This window comes from Terrapene carolina, unplaced genomic scaffold (genome assembly GCF_002925995.2).
Source record: "Terrapene carolina triunguis isolate 2854851 unplaced genomic scaffold, T_m_triunguis-2.0 Scaffold62, whole genome shotgun sequence".
NCBI lineage: Eukaryota > Metazoa > Chordata > Testudines > Emydidae > Terrapene > Terrapene triunguis.
The window spans coordinates 21,131,527-21,155,146 of NW_020664413.1; the positions used below are offsets into that span (position 1 = coordinate 21,131,527).

The 23,620-nt window shown below is 39.8% G+C and overlaps 1 protein-coding gene across 1 annotated transcript in view; it reads left to right on the plus strand.

Annotated features, from left to right (window-relative positions):
- ARHGAP15 (Rho GTPase activating protein 15) overlaps positions 1-23,620 on the plus strand; it is a 418,305-nt gene that overhangs the window by 267,085 nt on the left and 127,600 nt on the right. The window contains exon 11 of the mRNA XM_029910511.1: positions 13,963-14,040. Coding sequence (XP_029766371.1) covers positions 13,963-14,040 — 78 coding nt within the window. The remainder of the gene's footprint in view (positions 1-13,962; positions 14,041-23,620) is intronic.

Below are 23,620 nucleotides of genomic sequence, written 5' to 3' on the forward strand. Positions count from 1 at the left end.
TAAAGGTAGTGGCTGCTTACCTTCAGCGAGAAGCAATTTAGTCTTCCTATATCTTGACAACTGGCTACTCAAGGGCCGATCTTACGAAGCAGTACTAACTTCCACCCAGATAGATCTCTCCCTCTTCTGGGACTTGGATCTCCAGCTAAAATTAAAGAAGTCCAAGTTAGTCCTTGTAGGGAGAATTCAATTCAAAGGGGCATATTTGGATTACTTGGCAGTGTGGGCCTTCCTTACCACAGACAGATACCTAACTTTATTGAATTTGGTCAGGACAATTCAAGGAAGCCTGCTGTTTGCAACTTCTGAGTCATATGGCATCTTGCACCTTCATGACCAAGCATGTAAGATTACAATTCTGCAGTTTTCAGGGCTAGTTTGGGAGGACCTATTCCTCAATCAGAGACAGCTTGGACAAACAGGTTTGCCCTTGAGTAGTCAGTGGGAAGACTAAAATTGCTTCTCGCTGAAGGTGAGCAGCCTCCAGGTGAGGATTGGTGGAAAGATCAATGCAATGTCTGCACAGGCGTCCCTTTCATCTTCCCAACTCCAACAATAGCTGTAACAATGCATCACGGTTAGGGTAGGAAGCACACTTCAACACACTTGGGGCAGATGAGTACATCAGGAAACCATCTTCATATCCGATTGTTGGAACTCAGGGCAGTCAGGAACGCCTGCCTTCAGTTACTACCCCTCATCAAGGGCAAATCAATCAGAATCATGATAGACAATGTGACTTGCCTGTTCTTTATGAACAAACAGAGAGGAGCAAAATCCCTTTCCCTGTGCACCGAAGCTACAAAGTCATGGAACTAGTGTATATCCCATCAGATTCAGACCTGGAGTCCAGAACTTGCACACCAGAAATTGTTCATAATTGTTCTTACTAAGCATTTACATGTTATGCCAGGCATTAAATGTATATTGAAATACTGCAAATGACATTGATTTCAAGGGAAGATTGTGTAGGAAAGTTTTCAGCAACATTAGATAGCTCCAAAGGAGACATTATCATGTAATGATAGCTAAATGTATTCTGAAACCTCCACTGGAGAGGGGATAGTGCATGAAAAATATTGTATGCCACCTTCTGCTGCTCAAGTCCCCTAAAACACTGCAGAACTCCTTCTCTGTGAGCCTTAGCAAAATTCCAGCTGAGCTCAGAATGGCCACTCTTCTACATGCTTCTACTTCATTCCATGACCCAAACAGGAATTAAACCTGAATAGGGTCTTCAATACTTGCATAAGCAAAGGGGATGATCCAATTAAAAATTATACCTGTAACTCCACTCTGACTCTTACTATAATTTGACATCGTTGTGCAATATTCCCTGCATTTATTTCACTTCCAAATCAGATAACAAATATTCAGTGCACATTGCTGTATATAAAGGAGGCAGGTAGACTATTTCTTCTCAAAAGTCACTGTTTGCTTCATGTCTCTATTGTGTTGCAGTTACACTATTTGTGTTTCAACTTAAATGTTTTTGTATCTGAATATGGTATATGTGGAAGGTGATTTGTTCTGTTTAAAACTGTTGTAATACTCAAAAACACTCTGTTTTGACATATAGTACCAGAGCAATTCCTAATCTAAAGTATGTGTTATTTTAATGTAATACAGTGTAATAGTGCTTCTCAAACTGTGGCCTGGAATACATTTCCAATGGTCCGCGGAGTTGCTTCTGTCAAAACAGTGAAGCTGTCTGCCAGTTTCCAAACAGAAGCACTTTCTGATATTTGTAACCAAATTCAGGACTCTCTAAAAGTTTGTATAGGCATTTGTGACTTTGTTCAGTGTCTTTTAACATGTGTTTCTTTGGTGGAAATTCATCCACAAACAATTTTGGCCAAAATTATAGCCATGGCAAACACAGGAAGACAGAACCAAATTGCCAAGTGACTTGGAGTGATTAGAGCAGTGGAGGTAGTTGGCAGTGAGAGGAAAGACAGTGCTAATAGCTGCAAATCCTACACACAGGGAGAGGAAGAAAACTACATTTGGTAGATGCAAAAGCAACTCCCCCATTATATTAAAATGTATATGTTTTCATATTATCTTATTACTATCCTAATATAACTTTTTAATGTAACCAAGTGTTATACTTGCTCCAGGCAAGGTGAGGGATCAGAATTGGATGGAAAATAATCCATGAGAAGATTTTTATTTAAGAATTTTAATATATATATTTATCACTTTATACATCCAGAATTTTATAATGTGGGCACACATTAAAATAACATAACATGCCAATTAAAGCAAAGTTAAAAACTGATATTAGACATATAATCTGGGTATCAGTTGGGATGTTCAAGCTCAAGATGAGACTAAATAACTTACAAGGGTTAAAAAAAGTATGATCTTTGTCACCACTACAATATATACAATGTATACTAGATATACTAGTCCTGTATAGTAAATAAATATAACATCATATGAATATGTACCCTTGTTTGTCATCACATTTATATAATAGCCAGACATACAATTCTAAGAACTAGATATGTTGATGTATATTACTCCTGGGGGCATTCTGTGCCAAAAAAATTAAAAATTCTGCACACAATATTTTAAAATTCTGCAGATTTTATTTGTCAAAATAACACTACATAATCACGCCAGTTTTAATTATTTTGGTAATTTATTTCAAAATACCTGTCAGCAAGTATGCCTGTAACAATACAGACACACAAAACAATTCCCCCAGGAGTAGAGAGTTAAAGAAACCCCTATGACAACCCAGGTCCTGTTTCTCTGCCCCCTTCCACCTCCCAGAGTCCAGCCAGGGGGTCAGATACTCACAACCCATCTTTCCAGAGCCCAGCCGTGGGGGCCTCCCCAGCCAATATACCTAAACCTTCTTGTCCCCCACCACCCGAGCCCAGCCACAGGGTCCCCCTTTGCCCAGATACTTGCGCACTTTCCTCCCCAGAGCCCAGAGATCCAGAGGGAGAAACAGCCTGAAGCTTGGTCCCAGGTTAGCACAGAGTTTCCTGTGCGCTGCCCTCTCCTTCCCTCAGGGCATGCTGGGAACTGCAGCTGACAGGAACCCTCTAGCTCCATCCTCTTCTCCCTCCCCCCAGCCTTGTATTCTATGTGAGAGCTGGGCTCTGCTGGGTCCAGCAGCCCCTAGTAGCAGCCAGCAGCTCTGCAACCCATTTCTGTGGGAGAAAGGAAATTCCGCACGCACATTAATTTCTGCAAAATTCTGCATTGCGCAGTGGTGCAGAATTCCCCCAGGAGTAGTATATGTCTGCATATTTTGTAAAATGAGGGTCAAGTCTTGCTCACCCACACATTGTAGCTGATTTTTACAAGGTACATACTGTTGCACTCACATTTATCTGACAACAGTGCGTAGATTTAAGGGCCTGACTTTTAAAACAGCCCTCCCATTTTGCAAACACAATTGTGAAAGAATATAAATCCTCCTATATAGACATCTAACTACTTTAATGTACTTAAAAATCAGACACACATTTATATATGCAAAATTATGCCCTCATTTCATATTGTGTGAAATATGGAAATTGAGGGTAAGTGTCTTTTGAAAAAAACAGGTCCTAAATCTCCATTTTAAGGGCCCAGTTCCGCCATTACAGTTTTTCTCACAAACTACAACATTTGGAATTAACCGTGATGGTCTGTTCTTTTCTTACTGTATGGGCCAAACACAGCTCCTTGGATGTGAAAGGCTATTTGAATCCCATCAGGTGGCCACTTAAGATTCTATACCCAGTGGCAGAGTTATAGTCTCTCTCCCAGCCTGCAGTACTGGGAAATGATGTCAGAAGTGTACACATGGTGTACAGTACACAGTACCCATCCCTGAAGTCAGAGGTGGTTTCCTTTCAGATAACTGTGGGGCATCTGAAAATTCCTTAAAGGAACACCATTCCCCAGGGACATATCCAAAATGGCAGTGTCAGATGGAGAAAAGAGGAGTGGGCCTAACTGGATTTTTCACGCATACCCAAGCAGCCCAAAGGTAGGGAAGTCAGAGATCTTCCTAGTGACTCTCATATCCTAGATATAACATAGTTCCAGTCACTGTTCTTCTGCAGTAACCTCTGTGGGCCAAGAGTTGGGAATGGGGTTACCAAAATCCAGGGAATATAAGCTCCCCACCAACCCTTGCTCAAGCAGATTCATGACACCCAACAGCAGAGTGCTTCCCCTTCATCAAATCAGAGCCAAATCATCAGCAGCATTGGTCAGCCTGGTGACGAGACAGCATACACAGCAGTAAGGAGTTAACTTGACTCTTGTTGTTAAAGACAGGGTCAGGATTTGTCCCTATTGTGGACTAGATTATTTCTACTTTCAGTAAGAGGAATTGGGGTGCCTAAAGAGCAATATCTGCCCTTCAGTTTGCACCCACAGCCCCCATTGAAATTAATGAGACTTACTCAGGGCAGTGTATAGCCCTGAGTTAAGAGTTTAGACCCCCCAAGTACAGCATTCATTATTATTCTGCTGTTGCTCAGAAAATGCAGGCCTAATGTTTATGATGATGGATCCCCAAATGGGGCATGGTTTAATGAAAGTAGGAGGATTTAGCAAAGTGCATAAATTCTTTGTATGCTACTGTCTGAAACAGACTGATCCTGAGCCAGTCTAGTGAGCATAAGTTACAGCTGGCTTTTGCTGGAATAGTTTATGCTCTTGACCCTCCTCAGTTGTGTAGCCAGTAGGGAGTTGTCAGGCTACATGTGTTTTTAAACTTCTTTCAGCTAAACCAGAGATCCAAAGGCAAAATATACCACTCAAGGATATCATGTGGAGTTGTGATACTCCCTGGAGGGCTTGGGTCCATAAACTAATGAATGGATTACATTGAGTCATAAATGTAGTATTTTCATCCATGACAGATATAATCTTGAGCCTGTATTTTTCATGTTACTTAACTCTTTGAGGACATAATGTGTGACAGAACAGATACAGATAGAAATTTTGTATAAAGCATATTGCAATAAATATCAGCCAAGTACGCTTTATTCCTCGACTGTACATGTTTTGAGAAGTTAACAGGCACAGCTGGGATATAAGAAATGGAAATGTTGTACATATTTCTTGGTCATAGATATACCCTTTCTCCCTTCTCCCCACCCCCATTCATTAGATTCCCAGCTACTCTTTTGTGATCATCTCTTAGAAATAGCCAAGTTGCCTGTTTCCATCTGCACCTGGCCAGTGGTGGCAACCTTCTTTTTTCTGATACAGACTTTTCTTGTGGACTTCACGATTATTATCCACACCATTAGCACATCAATATTACACTACTGCAATGTGTACTATATGGGGGCACACGAGCAGAAACAGTAGCAGGTAGAAAGCAGTAACCTGCTGAATAATCATTGTATCTGACAGGAAATACATGGTGCCCATTCTCTGGAATCTCTATTGGCTACCTATTTGTTTTCACACAAATTTTAATTTTTTACCTATAAAACCCTAAATGGCCTGGGACTTGCCTACCTGAAAAATCAGTTTTCATACCCGTGGTGCTGTACTGCCAGAATAGCAATTACCAGAGGTGTTCAAGTTCAGCTCAGAGGGGCTGGAGACCCCTCTGCGTAAAAGAGACGGAAATGGTAGCAGGGCACTCGCTGTCAGGACTCCCTCAACTTTGGAACATATGTCCTCTCTTGGTGTGGAATAGCCTGGATCTGTTGACTTTTAGCATGTGCTGCACAGACCAGCCGCTTGCTAGGGCTCTTGGGGAGGTCTGAGTGTATGAGTAGGATGGGCATTGGGATAGACTGGGCGGCTTCGAATTACTGGCTAGTTGAGTTGATTTAATTTTGTTTGTGGGTGGGAGAAAGATTTTGCTACTGGATTATTCCTATGGCAATTATCATTCTAAACAGTTGTCTGGATCCTAACACTGTAGATCGTGTCTTTTTCATATTTGACTAGGTGCTGTTGTTTCCTATGAGGAGGAGGTGGAGATGTAGCTGTTTTGTGAAGGAGATGGAACTGGTGCTCCAGTGCTGTCAGCTCTACTTTAACTCCTGGAAACGCATTTGGTTTCGATTGGACAGCTAATGAGGCACATGCCATAAACTGAAGTACTTTGTCCATGCTTAGCCATATGGATTAAACACTAGCCACATTGGGCCTGGCTAGCCTAAACTTCAAAGATATTAACACTGCCCACAACCAGATCCAGCAAAAGAGAGGAGAATGAAAGTTCTCTAGAAAGCATTCAGAGATAGACAAAATCTTCCAATTGAGCACTTATATTTTAAGGGCAAAATTTGGTCTTTAGAGCATTTTAAAAGGTTTTAAGGGGGAAAACTGGATTGTAGTTATTTCAGATATTAAATTGTGTTCCATAAAGTAGAGTAATGTTATTTTTTAAAATGCCGTTCCAGTTAAATCAAAGAGCTGGCATGTGTACACGAGGTCTGTGTTTGGTAGTTTTTTCCCTTTGTCATAAACCTTGTTGATTTAAAAAGTGAACAAAGATGAATCAGGTGGTAAATATATTCATGCAATCATTTTCATTAATAAGACATTATAAATAATAGAGGGAAGGTTTTAAGTGTATAATTTTCTGTAACACAATTGAGATTTTTCCACATCTTCAGCAGTAAGTTAATTAGAATCACCTGCATTTTCTTGGGCGGACACCAAATGGATTGCAAACAAAAACAGATTAAAATAGCTGTAGCTCATGGCATACAGATGACAAGATTCACAAAGAGGACAATCAGGCAATGAAAACCTCCTTTCTTTCAAACATTTTTAAAGGAAATTCAGCTCCTGTGATTCCTCTGTAAAAAGACGTTTGTAAGTGTTTCACTGAAAGACTAGAATGGCTTTGTTTCTGATCCCATGATGAGTGAAAGAAATGTTTAAGAAAGATCACTTTACAGAGAGATTCAGAATGAAATGTGATGACTGTGATTCAAGCCAAGCCAAAAATTACAGCTCAGAATTAAAGGGGATGGACATGGCTTGGGAATCTATTTTCCCACATTCCTCAATCTCAATCATCCCAGCCAATGTTTAAGAGAAAATGCAGTGGAAAACAATGAGGTCACTTTGTTTAGCTACAAAAAAACGAGGATAAAAAGATGGCAAGAATATGTATTAGTGGCAACTGCATTTTTACAGTCAACATACTGCATGCTTGATGGAACTTTGATGACACATTCTAAACAAATATCTTCAAAGTTTAGTTTTCTTGTTTGTCACAGTGAACCTTCTGAATAAGTCTTGCTGTTCCTGTACTAAAACAACAAACTTCTTGGACATTAAAAACAGTGCTATACAATTGAGGGGAAGATTAAGCAAACTTGATTTAGGTATTTAACTGTAATGCTGTATGATGATGAGCTGAGTACTAGTTAAACAGCACTCATATTTTGTACTGTTGTTGATCTTATTCCATTGTACAAATATGTCTAAGTAAACAATCTGCCACCAAGTGATATGAAAAGGAACAAAGTAAATTACATGACACTTTTATGGGCTGAAACACAAAAATACATCAGTTCAAAGGAAAAGAATATTGACAAGATTATTGAAATGGTATAGATTGCATACAAACTCTTCATTACTTAATTCAGGTGTTGCAATCATTCCCATTAGAGGATGTTCATTTATTGGGTTTCCTACCTTGATTTTTAAACATGAAGTAAGAGATTTGGCTGGCACTGTTGGTAGTGAGCAAGGAGTCTATAAAGAGAGGAAGAGAAGGGAGAATTATCTAGAACCAGAAAGTGAAAGCTTTCAAAAGTTCAAAGTTTATTAAATGTTTCAAAAGTATATGTGCTAGTGTGTGCATGGTGGGAAGAGAGGAGGCACAAGCTAAAAACGATTAAAATCCAGATCCAGACACCTGAGTTTTCCGTCGTGGATAAGTCAAAGTTTTGGAACAATTTCTCCAGTGTCTAAAATACAAAGAGTTCTCAATCAGATTTCCATCTCCTTTTGTTGCACCTTTTATTTATCACTGCAAGGAAAATCTGACTCTCTCTTCATGTTGGAATGCTACTATATCTCTCTGATCATGTCAGACAACATTGATAAAATACAAAATCACGTTCCACACTTGTATGTCTTTCAAGCAGAGTGACAAAGGCTTGTCTCGTTTCCTGAAGTGTTTCACCAAACCCTCACACCGAGATCAACCTTTGGGATGCCTGGATGGCCAGTTGTTGTTGGGTTATTTGGGGTTGTTGTTTTTTTGTTTGGTTGGGTTTTGGTTTTATATTTTTTAATGTGAAATTTTCCTGAAGCATGCAGGATTGGGCCTATAAAATAGCCCTATGCAGGCACAAAGGGGCTGTAAAACAGTATGACCACTCCACTCCCCAAGAAAGTCCCCTTGCAGAAAGAGTCCCTGGTCAGTTTGGTCCTATACAGAGAATCAGAAGGCTGCTATGAAGTAGGGAAGCTCAGGAAAATGTAGAATTTGAAATTCAACAACTGAACATCTTTATTCAAAAGTCAAAATTCAGGATGGTTACACTATAATCAATATTCCCCTGCTTACAGAAGGAAATGTGGTTCGTGGCGCTCAACATGAAGGATCCCTATTTTCATGTAGATACTCATCTTCCCCACAGAATGTTTCCTCAGTTCCTGGTAGGTCAGGAACACGGCCAGTTCCGAGTCCTTCCCTTTGGACTGGCAGCAACATCCAGGGTATTCACAAAGGTTTTCTATGTGATGGTAGCCGTAATGAGATGTCATGGCTACACAGTCTTCCCATACTTGGATGACTAGCTCCTAACAGGTTGTTCCAACCACAAGGTCAGGTCAGCAACTTTGTTCCTGCTCCATCTTTTAACAGTGTAAGGTATCAATGTGAACAAAGAAAAATCCATTTTGAGCCCCACAAGGATGATAAATTTTATCAAAGCAACACTGGACTCAATTTCAGCGAGACCTTTCCTCGCCACAGAAAGATTTCAATCAATGAGCAATCTGAGGACACAGGTTACTCGCAAACCAAAAATTACAGTCAAAGTACACCTTTCTCTACTAGGCCACATGATCTCATGTACTTATGTGACATCATTCACCACACTTCATCTACCCTGCTGACAGGCCTGGCTTCGGTCTGTTTACACACCAGACAGGAGCCACATGAACAGCGAAGTGACTGTTCCCACCAAGGTCATTGCCTCTCTCACATGGTGGTTGAACCCATAATGAGTGGGATTGGGAGTACGCTTCAACACTCCAACCCCTAGTGTCACCATAACAGACGCATTCCTTCTGGGATGGGGTGACCACTTCAATGACCACACCATATATGGCTTTTGGATCCCATGGAAGGAGAGGCTGCAAATCAACATGCTGGATATGAGAGTGGTCCACCTGGCCTGCAGGGTGATGCTCCCACTCATACAACTTATCCAAATAATGTTAGATAATATCACCACTGTCTTTTAGATAAACAGGGTAGAACAAGATCCTTTCCCCTCTGCCTGGAAGCAGTCAGGCTTCAGAACTGGTGCATCAGAAACTACTTCACTATCCAAGCCACATACCTATCAGGTGTTCAGAACTCTCTAGTGGACAACCAAAGCAGGCACTTCTCTGCAGACCATGAATGGGAAATACACAACTTAGTCCTGAGCGAAATATTCACTCAATAGAGAACACACTAGTGGGATCTCTTCAAGTCCAAAATGAACAGGAAACTTCCCCTGTACTGCTCCAGAGCAGTGATGGGCCACAACTCCCAGGGTAATGCTCTCCTGTTATCATGATCCCACCAACTCACTTATACAAAGTAGTTCATATAACTTTGATGATGTTTATGTATCTGACTCCAACCTGTATTCTGTTCCCTTTTAGGCCTGGTCCACACTAACCCCCCACTTCGAACTAAGATACGCAACTTCAGCTACGTTAATAATGTAGCTGAAGTCGAAGTACCTTAGTTCGAACTTACCGCGGGTCTAGACGCGGCAGGCAGGCTCCCCTGTCGACTCCGCGTACTCCTCTCGTGGAGCAGGAGTACCAGTGTCGAAGGTGAGCACTTCTGGGATCGATCCCAGAAGATTGATTGCTTACCGCCGGACCCGGAGGTAAGTATAGACGTACCCTTAGATTTGCCCTTTACTAATACCAGTGTATCCTAACCTATAACATATAACTGTTTTTAACAAAAGCATTGTTATACTCTGTCCATATTCTGGTAGCTAAATGAGTAAACTCTGGAGTCAGACCTTATCCAATTTTTTTTTTCTGGAAAGCTTATAAGATTTATGGTGGGAATAGCTTGGGACAGCTGCATTCTTTCCACTGAGTTTTGACCACTATTTGGTCTGATAATACCTAATTGTGTGCCCATCCTATTCTAAGCTTCTTTAAAAAATACTTGTTACCCTCTGGGAAAAAGACCACTTATTTTTCTCAATGATAAACACCATTTCAAAACACAAGAAAGTCAGCACATGATGAACAAATAGTCTGACTTTAATACAATTAATATTTTTTTTCTGAATTGTTCTTTACCAGGACACTTTAATGCCAGCACCAGATAGGACACTTTGAAAATACTTTTGTTTCATCTTGTTCCCTAAGTATTTATAGCCTGCCGTGAAGAAACACTGACAGCAGAGCAGTGATGTTTTTATTCTTGATAAAGGTGCCCTTAAAAGTGATTTTCTTTGAAAACTTCTTCACAGAATCAGAACACAAGAACCTTCTCTTTAAAAAAAAAATTGCACTTGGCCTAATTGGATTTCCAAAATAAGTAGTTTCCAATCCAGCCAGGATAATGTGGTAATGGAAAGGATGTCCAAATACACCAATTTACATTGGTTTGGTTTAGTTTAACCTTTAAAGTTCTCGGAGCAGAAAGTTGATGACATGTGAACACTATAATTGGTGTAATAGTCTCAGGTTTTTCTCTGTCTGCCATATTGTGTGTCCAAATGAAATGCTAATCAGACCTACTTTCTGGACCCAAGAAAATTTATAACAATACTAATTTACTTCTATGTTCCAGATCATTTTGCAAGATGTAATATCCTCCAGTTCACTACAGAGGTTGTCATTTTCACTTGATTCAGATAATTTAAATAGCATGATACCAAGGGAGCTAAGCTCTTCCAAACCGGTGCTGCTAATGTGAAAGATTATCATCACATACAGAGCTCTATATGTGGCTTTCACATGCTCTTATTCCATATCCAGAAGGCTTGAGAACTGAGTCATGCTAGATTCAAATGGAAGTTAATGTTTCTTTGTTTTTTTCCTTTACATTCTGGTTTAGATCAACTCACTACGCAATTTAGTGTGATGCAATTCTCAGTCTATGACCACAAGAGTTCCACATTCTTAAACTGGGGACTAACTACTCTGTTTGTCTTACTCCCCCACTTCCAAGAAGAGAGTGAGATTGTTGAGTTTTAAGATAGAGTTGCATTACTTAAACATTTTAGTAACTTCCATTTGTTCGTATGTTATGTATCCTGTACATGGATAGTTTCCAAGTGTCTTGATTACCGAATCCTTTTTGATTTCTCTTAGATAAACTTTCTCTTTAGCCCTCTATAACCAAAGGAGATCTTCCTGACATGAATCATCATTTTCAGTATTAGATTGCAGAGCTCCCACTGATGAAGGGCAGACAATGAAATGGACTGATAAAAGGCATAGATAACCGATATATATTATGGAATTATTATTTATTTTTCAAATAAATTGTTCAAGATAAACTGAAGCAAGATGTGTCTGCAGCAATATTTAAAACAAACAAACAAACATGTAAGCAACTCAACTCAGTTAAGTTACCAAAGGTTATGCCCCTTACTGAATAGGGAGCATGAGAGTAACCTTCAATTATCAAATCAGTATGTAACCTGGATATAAAGCATCCCAAAGCACCTTTCAGAAATAATAAAAATTCAATTGTACGAGACTGATATAACTGGAACAGCTTCAGACAGCTCTTGTTTTGCTTAGGAAATCTCTGTCACAATATGCCTGTTATACTTCAGTTCTCAAAAATACATTGAATTTGTGTATCAATGTATAAGGAACTTTGGAGATAGAGACGGGTTCAGAATGTCTACAATGTGTGTGAGTTTACATGTGGGCAAGGCTTGAAAAATATGAAGGATGTAGAAGGTAATGTCATTTTACCTTTGGCATTCTTAGTATGCTTGTATGATTATTATTAATATTATAGTAATATATGGTTAGTAATATTAAATATGTATATACAGTTTGTTGCTGTGACAATATTTATGATGTTAAATTTTAAATGATGGGATGAGTACTGCTGCCAACCCCTGAAAACTTTTTCTGCCTTTCTAAACAAACCATAGTCAAATCTTTTGGAAGTTTGAGAAAAATCAGTTAAAGATTCTTACCAACACTACTACCCAATTTCCCTCAACACACAGAAGGCATCAGCAGAGCACTTCTTCCTTTCCACCATTCTCGCTTACTCATTTCTTACATGCATAGACAAGTCTTTTTGAACGGGACTGAGGCCCAATGACCTGTTATCCATTTGCAATCTCAAGGGTGAAATTCTGCCGCCTTTGAAGCCAATGGGAGTTTTGCTAGTGACTTCTATGGGGACATTTCTCCCCAAAATCTCAATTTCAAGGGCCCAGGCCTAAAATACACTCACATTATCTGGAGTAAACAAGCTGACCGTTCTCCATTTGGCAGCAGTAGGATTCCACATAATCGCTCCTCTGCGTCTTGTTGACCTGTTATTTTTTAATTTCAAATCGCATCTGAATTTCAGTTCGTCCTGCAGTGTAGTATATAAGTTATAAGTTGCAATATGAGCTGGTTTTTTTTACTTTCAAAAGATAGCTTTCAAAGCAGAATTTAGTTTACTACATAGGAGGAATGCTGAGCCTGTCTTGGGCTGTACCACATGCTAATTAATTTAGGCTTTTTCTGCAGAAAAGGTCAGCCTTCTTATAAAACAATGTGGGTAAGATTTGGGTTCCAAGTGACTAATAGCTTCTACAACTCCATTATGGAGCATTGGGCCTCCAGTAAACACCCTCTGCATCATGCTGATCTGCGACTTTTACATTTCAAGTGGCACTATACAGTTTAGTGTTTTAAATTTTGGAGCATGCAGATTTCTTCCTCTGTTCTCATGAGATTGGCAGTTCTCACGGGAATGGAGAAGTGGGTTCTTGTATGCTTTAGCATGTTCCCACAATGTGCATTGGGATGTAAGTTTAAGAGTGGCTTTTTTAATTTTAAAAGGGTATATCAGCAGACTCTGCTGTAGGAGATAGTTTCTTCCAAAAGATGATACCTGATCAGATTTAAGGGTGAAATGAGACTCCCAAGATGTCCTTGAAAACACTCTTCATTATTTGCAATAAAACCTCCAGGGCATTAAATCATCAAACTCAATCAACTTGGTACAAAACAGAGCCATAGTAAAACACTTTGTAAATAACATAAACATCTCTCTAACATGCATACATAGTCTTACATGTCATGGTTACATGGCAATAATCTCACTGAATACATGCATTACCAGAAATGCAAATCACAACCTTCAGCTCAAAAAGTCTGTGTCTCTACCGGTGAAGTTCCGTTAGCCCAGCTAGTATAAGTAGTTAATATACAATTACACAAATTTGATTTTACATCTTGTAGAGGGTATTTGTACATGAAAACACAAGTTGATTCTTATACTTATGCTACTCTTTTCCAAGCTAATTGAAATATCTCTACCTTTACTGTAAACCTGTGAGAGAATTACTACAACATTATAATAAAGTATTTGGGGTTCAATTGAGTTAACCTACAATTTTGTTTCTCTGTGTTGCTTTAATCGGGCAGGAGGTATATAATTCTGGTCTTTGGCAGGTGGTTTATTATCTAGTAGTTCACTGTACTATTCTTCCCCATATTTGTTAGGACATTTATGTTTTCTTGACTGTCATCTTAAATAAAATACTCACATGAGCCAATATGAAATATGTTTTTCTTTTTTAGGTCTGGATGTTGATGGAATATACAGAGTTAGTGGCAATCTGGCAACAATACAGAAGTTACGATTTGTTGTCAATCAGGGTAAGTGATTCCTTCACCCTGGTAATATTTTGTTTAGTACATAACTGTCTCAGATGACAATATTTCAGAATCTGCTATACAATAATGGCACAGAATGATGAGTTGCATTTTGGGGAATGATAGGAAAGGTGGAGAGATACAACAAACCACCAAAGAAGTAGGTAGGGTTAGGAGACAAGAAAGAAAAATAAACCACAGAAAAAAAAGGGAAAAGTAGTAGGGAGAAGGGAGATGAGAAGGAGAATGAAAGAGAAAATGACAGAAAGAAAAGAAGAAATTAAACAAAATGACAAGAATGAGGCAAACATGGAAATCAGAGAAACAGAGTAAGCAAAGGGATAAAAAAGGAAGAGTGAAAGTAAACTGAATATTGAATGTAAAACAAAAGCTGGAAGAAGTAGTGCAAGAATAAAAAAAATCATGAAACAAAGAAAGATCAGAGGAATACATAAAACACAGGTGCTGAAAAAGAAGAAAAACAGAAACATAAGAAGTGGGGATAAATTCTGGTTCCGTTGAAGTCAATGGGAGGTTTGCTATTGACTTCAATGGGATCAGAATTTCACCCTGCAAAATATGGGATGATGAACAGTAAAATGAGCAAATGAGAACCATAATACAGTCAATATTCAAATTAAATTTTATATTAAAATTGTATTTTTTTTCACAAATATTATTCAAACCAATCCCGCATCCATCAATAGATAACATGTTACAGGTGTGGAAGCCAGTATAGGCAGCTAGTAAACAAATACATCCCAAAGCCACTCACAGTGTTGAACACTTTACTGTTCTTGGCAAGGGTTAAGCATACAGCATCACCATTATATAAAGGAATTGATAAACATCACTGACAATGAGTCTCCAGGCAATGTATGGGAAACTGAGCTAAAATAAAGCACCTCAAGTATGAAGTAAAATCTCATACATTAAAATATATTAAGGATTCCAAAAGAGGTGTATTATTAAATTAACCAGTTCTAAATTCTAAGCTGCTATAACTCTTCCTTCTTTTGATTGCTTTTGTTGAACAAAATTGCCTAAAGACTGTTGTTAGAACAGCAACATGTTTTTAAGGAATCAGATGATGTTCACACTCTGCAGAGTTGTGCTGAAGAGATGGCTTCCTGGAACTCTAGTTTGGGGAGCTAAGCAACAAGTAGACTTGGAATCCTTCTTCTTGACCTTGCAGAAAGTGGTTCTGTCCTACAGAGTTGTAGGAGAGGGTTGTGAGTTAACAGCTCGGACTGCTGAGCACTCCCTTTGCTGCTTACAATCCAACAGGGCAAAATACATTGAGGGGCGTGAATGCTGCTGGCTAACCGTTCATGAAGAACACTGTGTCCCACATCTGCATTGGGCCAATGAGCAGGTGGCTGAGATATTGTTGTTAAAGAATCCTCAGACACATTTCTGTGTTATTGAGCTAAGCTGTATCTCCTGGTTCGCAGTAGGAGTTACTGAAAATCATGAAAATGGCCTGCACACATGCATTTTGAGGCCGCTGGATTACACTTAAGCAACTATAATCAGGCTAAATCCTATTTTGGACCCATCATGCCTACTTTTCCCCTGTTCTCCAGTGCTTGGTGTATTGCTGGCATAGAATTTTCCTCACATTGCTGAGCACTGTACATGTTTCTCCACACTGTGCTGAATCCTCTCTGCTCAGGCCCTGAGCATCAGGGCCAGATTTGGGGGCAGGCAACCGTGTAGAGTGCTGGGCTTAGAGGTGCGCTGGGCTCGGGGTGCTGTTTTTGTTAGCCACAAAATGGAAAATAGAATGTTTGAAGTAAAACGTTTCAGGTATTCCGTATGTGGATTCATTTTTCACTAACCTCCTAGAATTGTTTGGACCTTTGTAGAATCTCGTGGAACCTTCCAGACTTTCTGAGAACTACATTTTCCTTAAACCTCCTAAAATGTTGTCAGCCATGCCCTCGCGGGTTATAAAGGTGTGGGGGGGGAGGGTAGTCAGTCAGTCTTATATGACAGGGATAAATCATGCATGCAAATCGTGCATCAAAGTCGTTAAATGGGCTACAAATGCAATAAAAATAAGTATTCAAAAGTTTAACAAATGGGAGGGGGGTGCTGAAGACGCTCCTTGCCTGGGGCACCATTTGGTCTAAGGGCGGCCCTGCTAAGCACTGAACTCTAGCATTTTGAATTTCCACATTTTTTTTTAGCATAGTTTACCAGCCTGCAGGACTGAGCTCCTTTATATCTGCCCTCAGACCCTAAGAGTATAGTTGAGCCTTATCCTGTGAGGTTCTGAGTGCCTTGCAGTGCCACTGGAGTCTTGGCTTTATAGACATCAATGAGAAAACTCCCACTGATTCTGACAGGGCCAGGATTTCACCCAATGAAGGGTGTGGGCACTCTGCACTTTGTAGGAGTGGACCAAAGAGCTTTCACAATAGTAAAGATATTTTATCATAATAGGAAATCGCCCACAGTTCCCAACAGTTGTTGGCCTGTTAGCTCTAGCTTAGTGTTCAATACTTTTAAAAAGTTTTTATTGTTATTCTTAATTTAGGGTAGTAATAGGAAAGAGTTTTACTTTATTATTGTATTTTGAAGTATTTTGAGACAGAATAGAAAAGATCCTTGTTTTTCTTGAACTATTCAGGGCCACAGGTTGGATTTGACTCCTATAAATGGAGGGTAGAAAGTTTTTTCTTATGTTATTTCATGTTTACACTTAACTTTGAAAATGTAAAATGCTATAAATGCTCTCATATAAGTGCTTGGTATTATTAATATATTTCTGTTTCTCCCATCCCTAATTTTGGTACATGTTCACTCTCCTGTCATTCACCATGGATTCTAATAATTTTGAAGCTCTGTAGCATGGCATATTTGTTTCTAAAGGATACGTTAGAAATTCTTTATGATTGTGAATGCAACTACATGACATTATTTTTGAAAACTATATGGACCAAATTCATCCCTGATGTAACTCCATTCAATTCAATCTAAAAACATTTCTGTGAACTTTTAATCATATCTAAGTGAAGGATGTCACCACTTTGAAAGTGATGGAATTTCACCAGGGATGAATTTAGCCCAGTATCTTTAGATAAAACTGAACTGCCAAATTCATCCTAAACCAAGTTACGGCAGAGCTTTGTATGTATGTGTGTGTGTGTGTCAGAGTTTTCAAATCACATATTTTACTGTGCAAGCTCTAGTCAGATAGCAGTTCAATTTCTCCCATTTCTGGAGTAGTTTCAGCTTTTCATTCCCTGGTCTTTCTTCTAGCATAAAGTACTGTGAGAGATAAAGAGCCTCTTTTTTTCTTTCCAATCATGGCTCTAAATTGCACTTTTTATTTTTTTCGGTGGGCACTCTTGCACATGCAAATCAAGTAATTAGATGCACAATTATCTAAGTTACATATGCAGATTGAGGCTTTTCTCTATTTCAAAGGCTGCCCATGCAAAATTTGCTAGTTTGAAAATGTGGTCTATAGCATCCCAAGGCAAAAATCTTTATTGTTTGTTTATTGTTTATTTAGAAATTTATTTTGGTGCCTATTGGCAAGTGTCTGGATGTTTTACATTTATGAAAACAATCGATAGTTTCTGTATTAAAGCACTCAAGACTGGCTGGACTTGCAGCATTTATTATCTTAAATTTTCTAAAGACACAGTGTCAGCTTCCAGGTATTTTATCTGCCTTGAACTTGTTTTGCACTTTCCCAAGCTATAAGTAGTGGCTATATGACTGGCAACTGGGCATAAAATCCATCAGAACCCAGTGTGTGAATGTCTGGAATGTGTAGACATAAGCAACGTAGTGTGACTTTGTGGAATTTTACAGAATTCATTCAAATGCAAATTTGACTGTGGAGAGGAAGGATGTTTGCCCAACACGGGAGGGATACCAAGCATAGTAGTCCACATGGAAGAGAGCACAAAGATGGGAATGAGTCAAAGTGAAAGTCTGGCTTGAAGGGAGGGTTAAAGTAATGTGAGAGGCAGCAGAAGAAAATGGGAGAAAAAATGTGTAGTGAAAGCCTCATAGGTGAGGATATAGAGCTTGAATTTGTTATGGAAGCCAAGTGAAACTCAGGTTCAATCTGAGCGTTATTGTTCATTTGAGAAGGTACAAACTCCTGCAGATTCTAATCAGTTAACTTGTGACTTCGCAGTGTGAAGCAAAACTAGATCCTTCATGAAGGGCTGGTGCAACCTATTAGGCAGCCTAGGTGGTCGCCTAGGGCACTAGCATTTGGGGGGGGCGGCATTTTCTTCGGCGGCGACCACAGCAGCTGGATCTTCGGCCGCACCGGTCGTCGTCGGCATTTAGGCAGAGGGAGCTGGGGCAGGGGGGTGCAGGGAGGGCCGCCTGCAGCAAGTAAGGGGGGGGACGGCACGCAAGGGAACTCCCCGCCCCAGCTCACCTCTGCTCCGCCTCCTCCCTTGAGCATGCCGCCCCGTTCTGCTTCTCTCCCTCCCAGGCTTGCGGCGCCAAACAGCTGATTGGCGCCGCAAGCCTGGGAGGCGGGAGAAGTGGAGCAGCGACGGCGTGCTCGGGTAGGAGACGGAGCAGAGGTGAACTAGGGTGGGGAGCTGCCGCTCAGCTCCCCAGGCAGCGGGGGGAGCTGCCACGGGGGAGGCGCCTCAGGGCGGGGGGGGGGGGGCGGGCCCCGGGGGTAGGGGAGGGGGCGGAGCAGAGGTGAGCTGGGGTGGGGAGCTGCCGCACGGCTCCCCGGGCTGGGGGGGGCGGGGAGCTGCCGCGGGGGGGGGCGCCTCAGGACGGGGGGGGGGGGGGGTGGCGCCAGGGCCGGGGAGGTGGGAGGGCACAAGGTGCCTAGGGCGCAAAACATCCTTGAACCGGCCCTGCCTTCATGTAATGGGTGCATATCACTGCCAGGCAGCAAGAAGAACACACAAAGATATATTGAAGGACTGGAAATAAAATGGATCAGCTTGAAGTATGAATTCTTTGTTGAACTGTGGGTTAATACTGATGTCATCCCTTCTATTTCTCCAGAGACACGCTTCCTGATTCTTCCCCCCCCCCCCACATTTACAACTATATTACACTGGTGTGAGTGGATAATCAGGCCAATAGTTTTCAGATCATTATAGTTTGGTTGTGTAACATATTTCTCCTGGAAACAGAGTGGCAGAACCAGTAACAGGAATAAGAGCATTCCCTATCTTTATTCACTTCCTAAAATCTTTGCTCGACACTATCAGAAGAATGGAAAAATAAATCTTCCATAAAAATATTAGATCTGTCTATCCAAACATTAGCTTACTCAAAGCTACATTACTGCTCAAGTTTCCATCTAAAGTAGAAGGGTTGATGCTGTGAAGTAGGTCAGAAAGCTAAAGCACTTAGCTCATATTTGGTAGCATAGAAATACCAGGAGGCCTTTCCTCTGGTTTATGCCACTGTCAAATTTGAATACTCAAAGGTGCAACATTAGGACCATTTTGACATTGTCTATCGAGGGCATACTCAGGAAACCTAACTTTTTATTAAGTGGTCAAAGGAAATTCAAAGAAAAACGGTATCTCTAGATTACTGACAACATGTTTTATCTTTTCATCTATTTGTTGCATTTCAAAGCCTTTGTTGATACAGTTGCATCATCCTAGAGGTACAGATTGAGATTTTCAAAGCTACCTAAGGAACTTGGATGCCCAGTTCCCATTAGAACAGCTTTGAAAGTATCAGCCATAGGCCTGTTTAGGCCAGATCATGTTAGCCCTTACGCAGGTGCACGCATGGGGATGTGTCAGGGAATCTTTTCCACAGTCCTCTAGTAAGGGTTTCAAACCCTGCTGGCTCTCTTAATAGTGTGTGCCATGAACTCAAAGAGTCTCTGATATCACTCTTTAAAGAATCAGTATTTTTGGTTTGGACACCTAGGAAATGATTCAGACATAAGGAATTGCTTTCAAGGAGCAGGCTGCAACTTTATTAATTTAAGTGACAAGAACCCTTCTCTGGTGTAGGGGACGAAGAGGCAGACAGCAGTGCATTAGTCTGCATGAGACTTAAGTCAGTTGTCATCCTGACACTACACTGGGTTGCTGCCAGTGGCCTCCTGGGGTACTATGCTTGGGTTTACCCCAAGAGCTAGCTCATGATAGACTCCCTAAATTGGACACTATCCACACAGCACAACACTATTTTATTTTTAATTTTAGCATCCTGCTAACTTACTTCTGACTAATGAGCCCAACCTCTAGGCTGCTATGTGGAAGGTAAAAAACCCGCCAGACGTTGGCCAGTCTAGTCCAATGGGTAAGTCCCTTCCCCACTCCAAAAAGACCAGGCCCACAATATACCCGGGACCCCAACAGGCAACTCAGAACAAATAAAGAGGGGAATGTGAGTACACTCATCACAAGTTGACTGTTTACAGTGTAAAGATGAAAACTCACCCCACAGAATGAGCACTGTGGTAGCTAATCAGCTTCCCCAGCCTCCCTCAATAGAGCCAGTCGCTACCCCAGAAGTGGCTTAGTTCCACTTCCTGTGCACACTTTCCATATGCATCTGAAAAGGTATGGAGGGTGGCAGTGTGATTTGTGTGTCATGTGCTGGAGTGGAGCCCCACCCCTGAGGTAACAAAGACCATTAAAGGTGTTCATCCCCTGCCAATCGATCAAAATCACACCCTGATGCTGACATGAGATGAGGAGAGGGAATGGGCACACTTTGCCTACATGTTTCAGGGATTGATTCATATCTCCTCATGACCTGCTCATTTACAAATCGTGAAAGTGCTAGAAGAGGGTGATATTCAGTAATATACTTGACAGGGTTGTGGTGGTTGTTTTTTGTTTGCTTTTTGTTAATCCCTCTGTCTTCATTTTTTTTTACTTAGTCTAAACCAGACAAATAGTATTTTAAATTACTTTTTATTTTATTTCATTTCTCTTCTGTAAGTATTTTGTTTCTGTGAAAATTTATTCAACTATAAGTACTAATCAACACTGCCCCCGAGGGCCATTTAAATTCCAAAAGTTGAACATGTGTTCAATCCTTATACACATGTATGCTTGGGGGGTTATTTCTCGACGCCCAGTTGATTTTGGCATTCCCCTCCCCCCCCAAAAAAAATCTGTATTGTTCATCTTTATTAAATAGTAGACTTTTCTGGTTTTAAAACAGATGGAATCTGTACTTACCAGTGCAAATTCATTATCATAGAAAAAATTCCAGGCCGCCTACTGTACTTTAAGTGTTTTAAATAGAATGAACTCAAGAGCAAAGCACGAACTCTGGTCCCTGTTTTTGTACTGTTAACATTTCAGTATCAAAAACTGGATGAAAGAAAAAATAGAGTGTGTGGGGAAGGTAGAAAAAGCAAGCAATCTGATAATTGACTATTTCATCATTAAATAAGGAATAGGAAGAAAGGGGAAAAGATCAGAAGAGGATTTTCAAATTCTATGGATGTATTTTTTTTATAAAAACAGAGGCCCCACATCCAGTCCATTAATTTTTTCATTCACTGAATTTATTTTTCTTTTATTATTGTTCCTTAAAGTTAGGTAATTCCTAAATCTGTTTGTTTTTGCCAACAATAACAACAACAGAACAAACTACTTTATTTGTTTTGCCCATTGCATGGGGGTTTCTTTTTGTATGGAAAGCTATTGATATTGCATCTTTTTTTGCTTTGTGTGACAAGATTATCTTTTACCAATGATGTATTTTTCCCACTAAAAGCTGAAAAGATCACTTGATCATAAACAGGCCAGATTATAACATCTTTCAGTACTTTGGAAACTTTCTGAGTCATCATTTTTCAGCATCATTGATTCAAGGAGCTAGAAGTTGCAAAGACTATTGGTGACATAAAGATAGTCATAATTTTTCTTATTTTAGAAATGTTTTACGAATAGCGCTTCTGGAGAGTAAGTTAACAGTAATCTGAGAACTATGGCCTAGACAATTGGTTGCTGTTCTAATGGCTTCAACCTTAGCATGAGGAACTCATCAGGGATGTCCATTCTTCCTGCTACTTTTCATGTTGCCAGTTGAATTTCTGGCAGTTAAAATTTGGAAGCATCCAGACTCTGTGGGGATAGCCCAGTGGACTGTAGTAAGCAGGAGCACTAACTGGCAGTATACTGGTGACGTTATGATCATTCTGAAGGATCCAGCCAACAAAGGTACTACATGTTTTTGATGATCTTTAGATTGGTTTTCTGGGTAAAGATAAACTGGAATAAGTCATACTGTAGGTGATGCCCATGTGCAGATGAGAGCAACATAAACAAATGTACGAACTCGTAGCTGTTAGAATCCAGTCCAACCAGCTGAAATTGCTGACATGATTCAGAATATTCTTTAATTTCACTGTCAACCCTATGAAAAATGAGACCTCTGCTTTCAACAGATATGCTAATCTATGTGAAATCTGTGCTGATCCCAGTTTAGTTATGACATATAAGTGTCCACCTCACAGAAAGCATCACTATAGTTGGAAGTCATTGGCACCCTTGTTTCCACGCCCATTTAGTGTGGCAAGGAATGAATATATTATCTTGGAGACTGAATTACCCTCCCCAATATAGGGTTAATATACACTGGTGTGCTCATAGGACGAAGCTTACTCTGCCACACTTCCTACGCTGTACCTATTTTGTGGCTAGAGAGGAATTCAGTTTCTGGGACTGTCAGAGAACCAGTTTTCATAAGCACTAAATTAACAAAAAATACAGCTATAAAGGGTTCATAATACCTCAAGGAAGCACTATAATCCTATGCAATTGCATGTATGTTCAGGGAAACTAACCATAGAAATACAAATTTCAGTCTTTACTGGTTCATTCAGCAAACAAGGCAGCTCCTAATTTTCTTTATATACAATCCTTTGTTTGCAAAATGCTTGCTACTTGCAGTTCAGGTGACCTTTGGATGCCATTATTTCATTTGCAATACCTTGTGTTAACTGTAAAACACAACTTACCATTCAAATATCAGTTACTGTGTTTTTAGTTCTCATGTACTATTTAAAGAAGAAAAAGAAATATGACTTTTTATGGAGTTTAAATATTGATGCAGAAAGCAGCATGTTTGTGGTATGTATAAGAGAAATGCTAAAGATATTGGAATTAGTAAAGTGAGCTAGATTAGAAAAGGTACATTTATTATTAAAACGATCATCTCAAGTTAACAGATATTATTTTGGTAAAAAAATTAAAATACTTCTCTTGTGATCCTGCTACAAGAAAATACTCAAATATAAGTTCCAGAATAAAAAAAATCAAAATTTTAAACTACAAATATGTTAGTCAATTGTGAATATTTATTAACTAAATAATTTAATAATAAAGAAAATGCCTACTTGATTAATTGTTACAGAGTAAAAATTACAATAAAACTGTCTTGATCAGTGCTTTGCAGAAGCACCATTACTGTCTGTGCAGTTGTTTAACAAGGATTTAATTGGAAAGATAAGTGAATGCACATTTAAAAGTATTGTTAATTTGCTTTATAATCACCCCATCCTTCACAGTATTGACAGCACCAGGCACAAACCCCTTTCTCTTTTACAAGTATTATTTTCCATATGTGCACAATAAATTCTGAAGCCGTAATT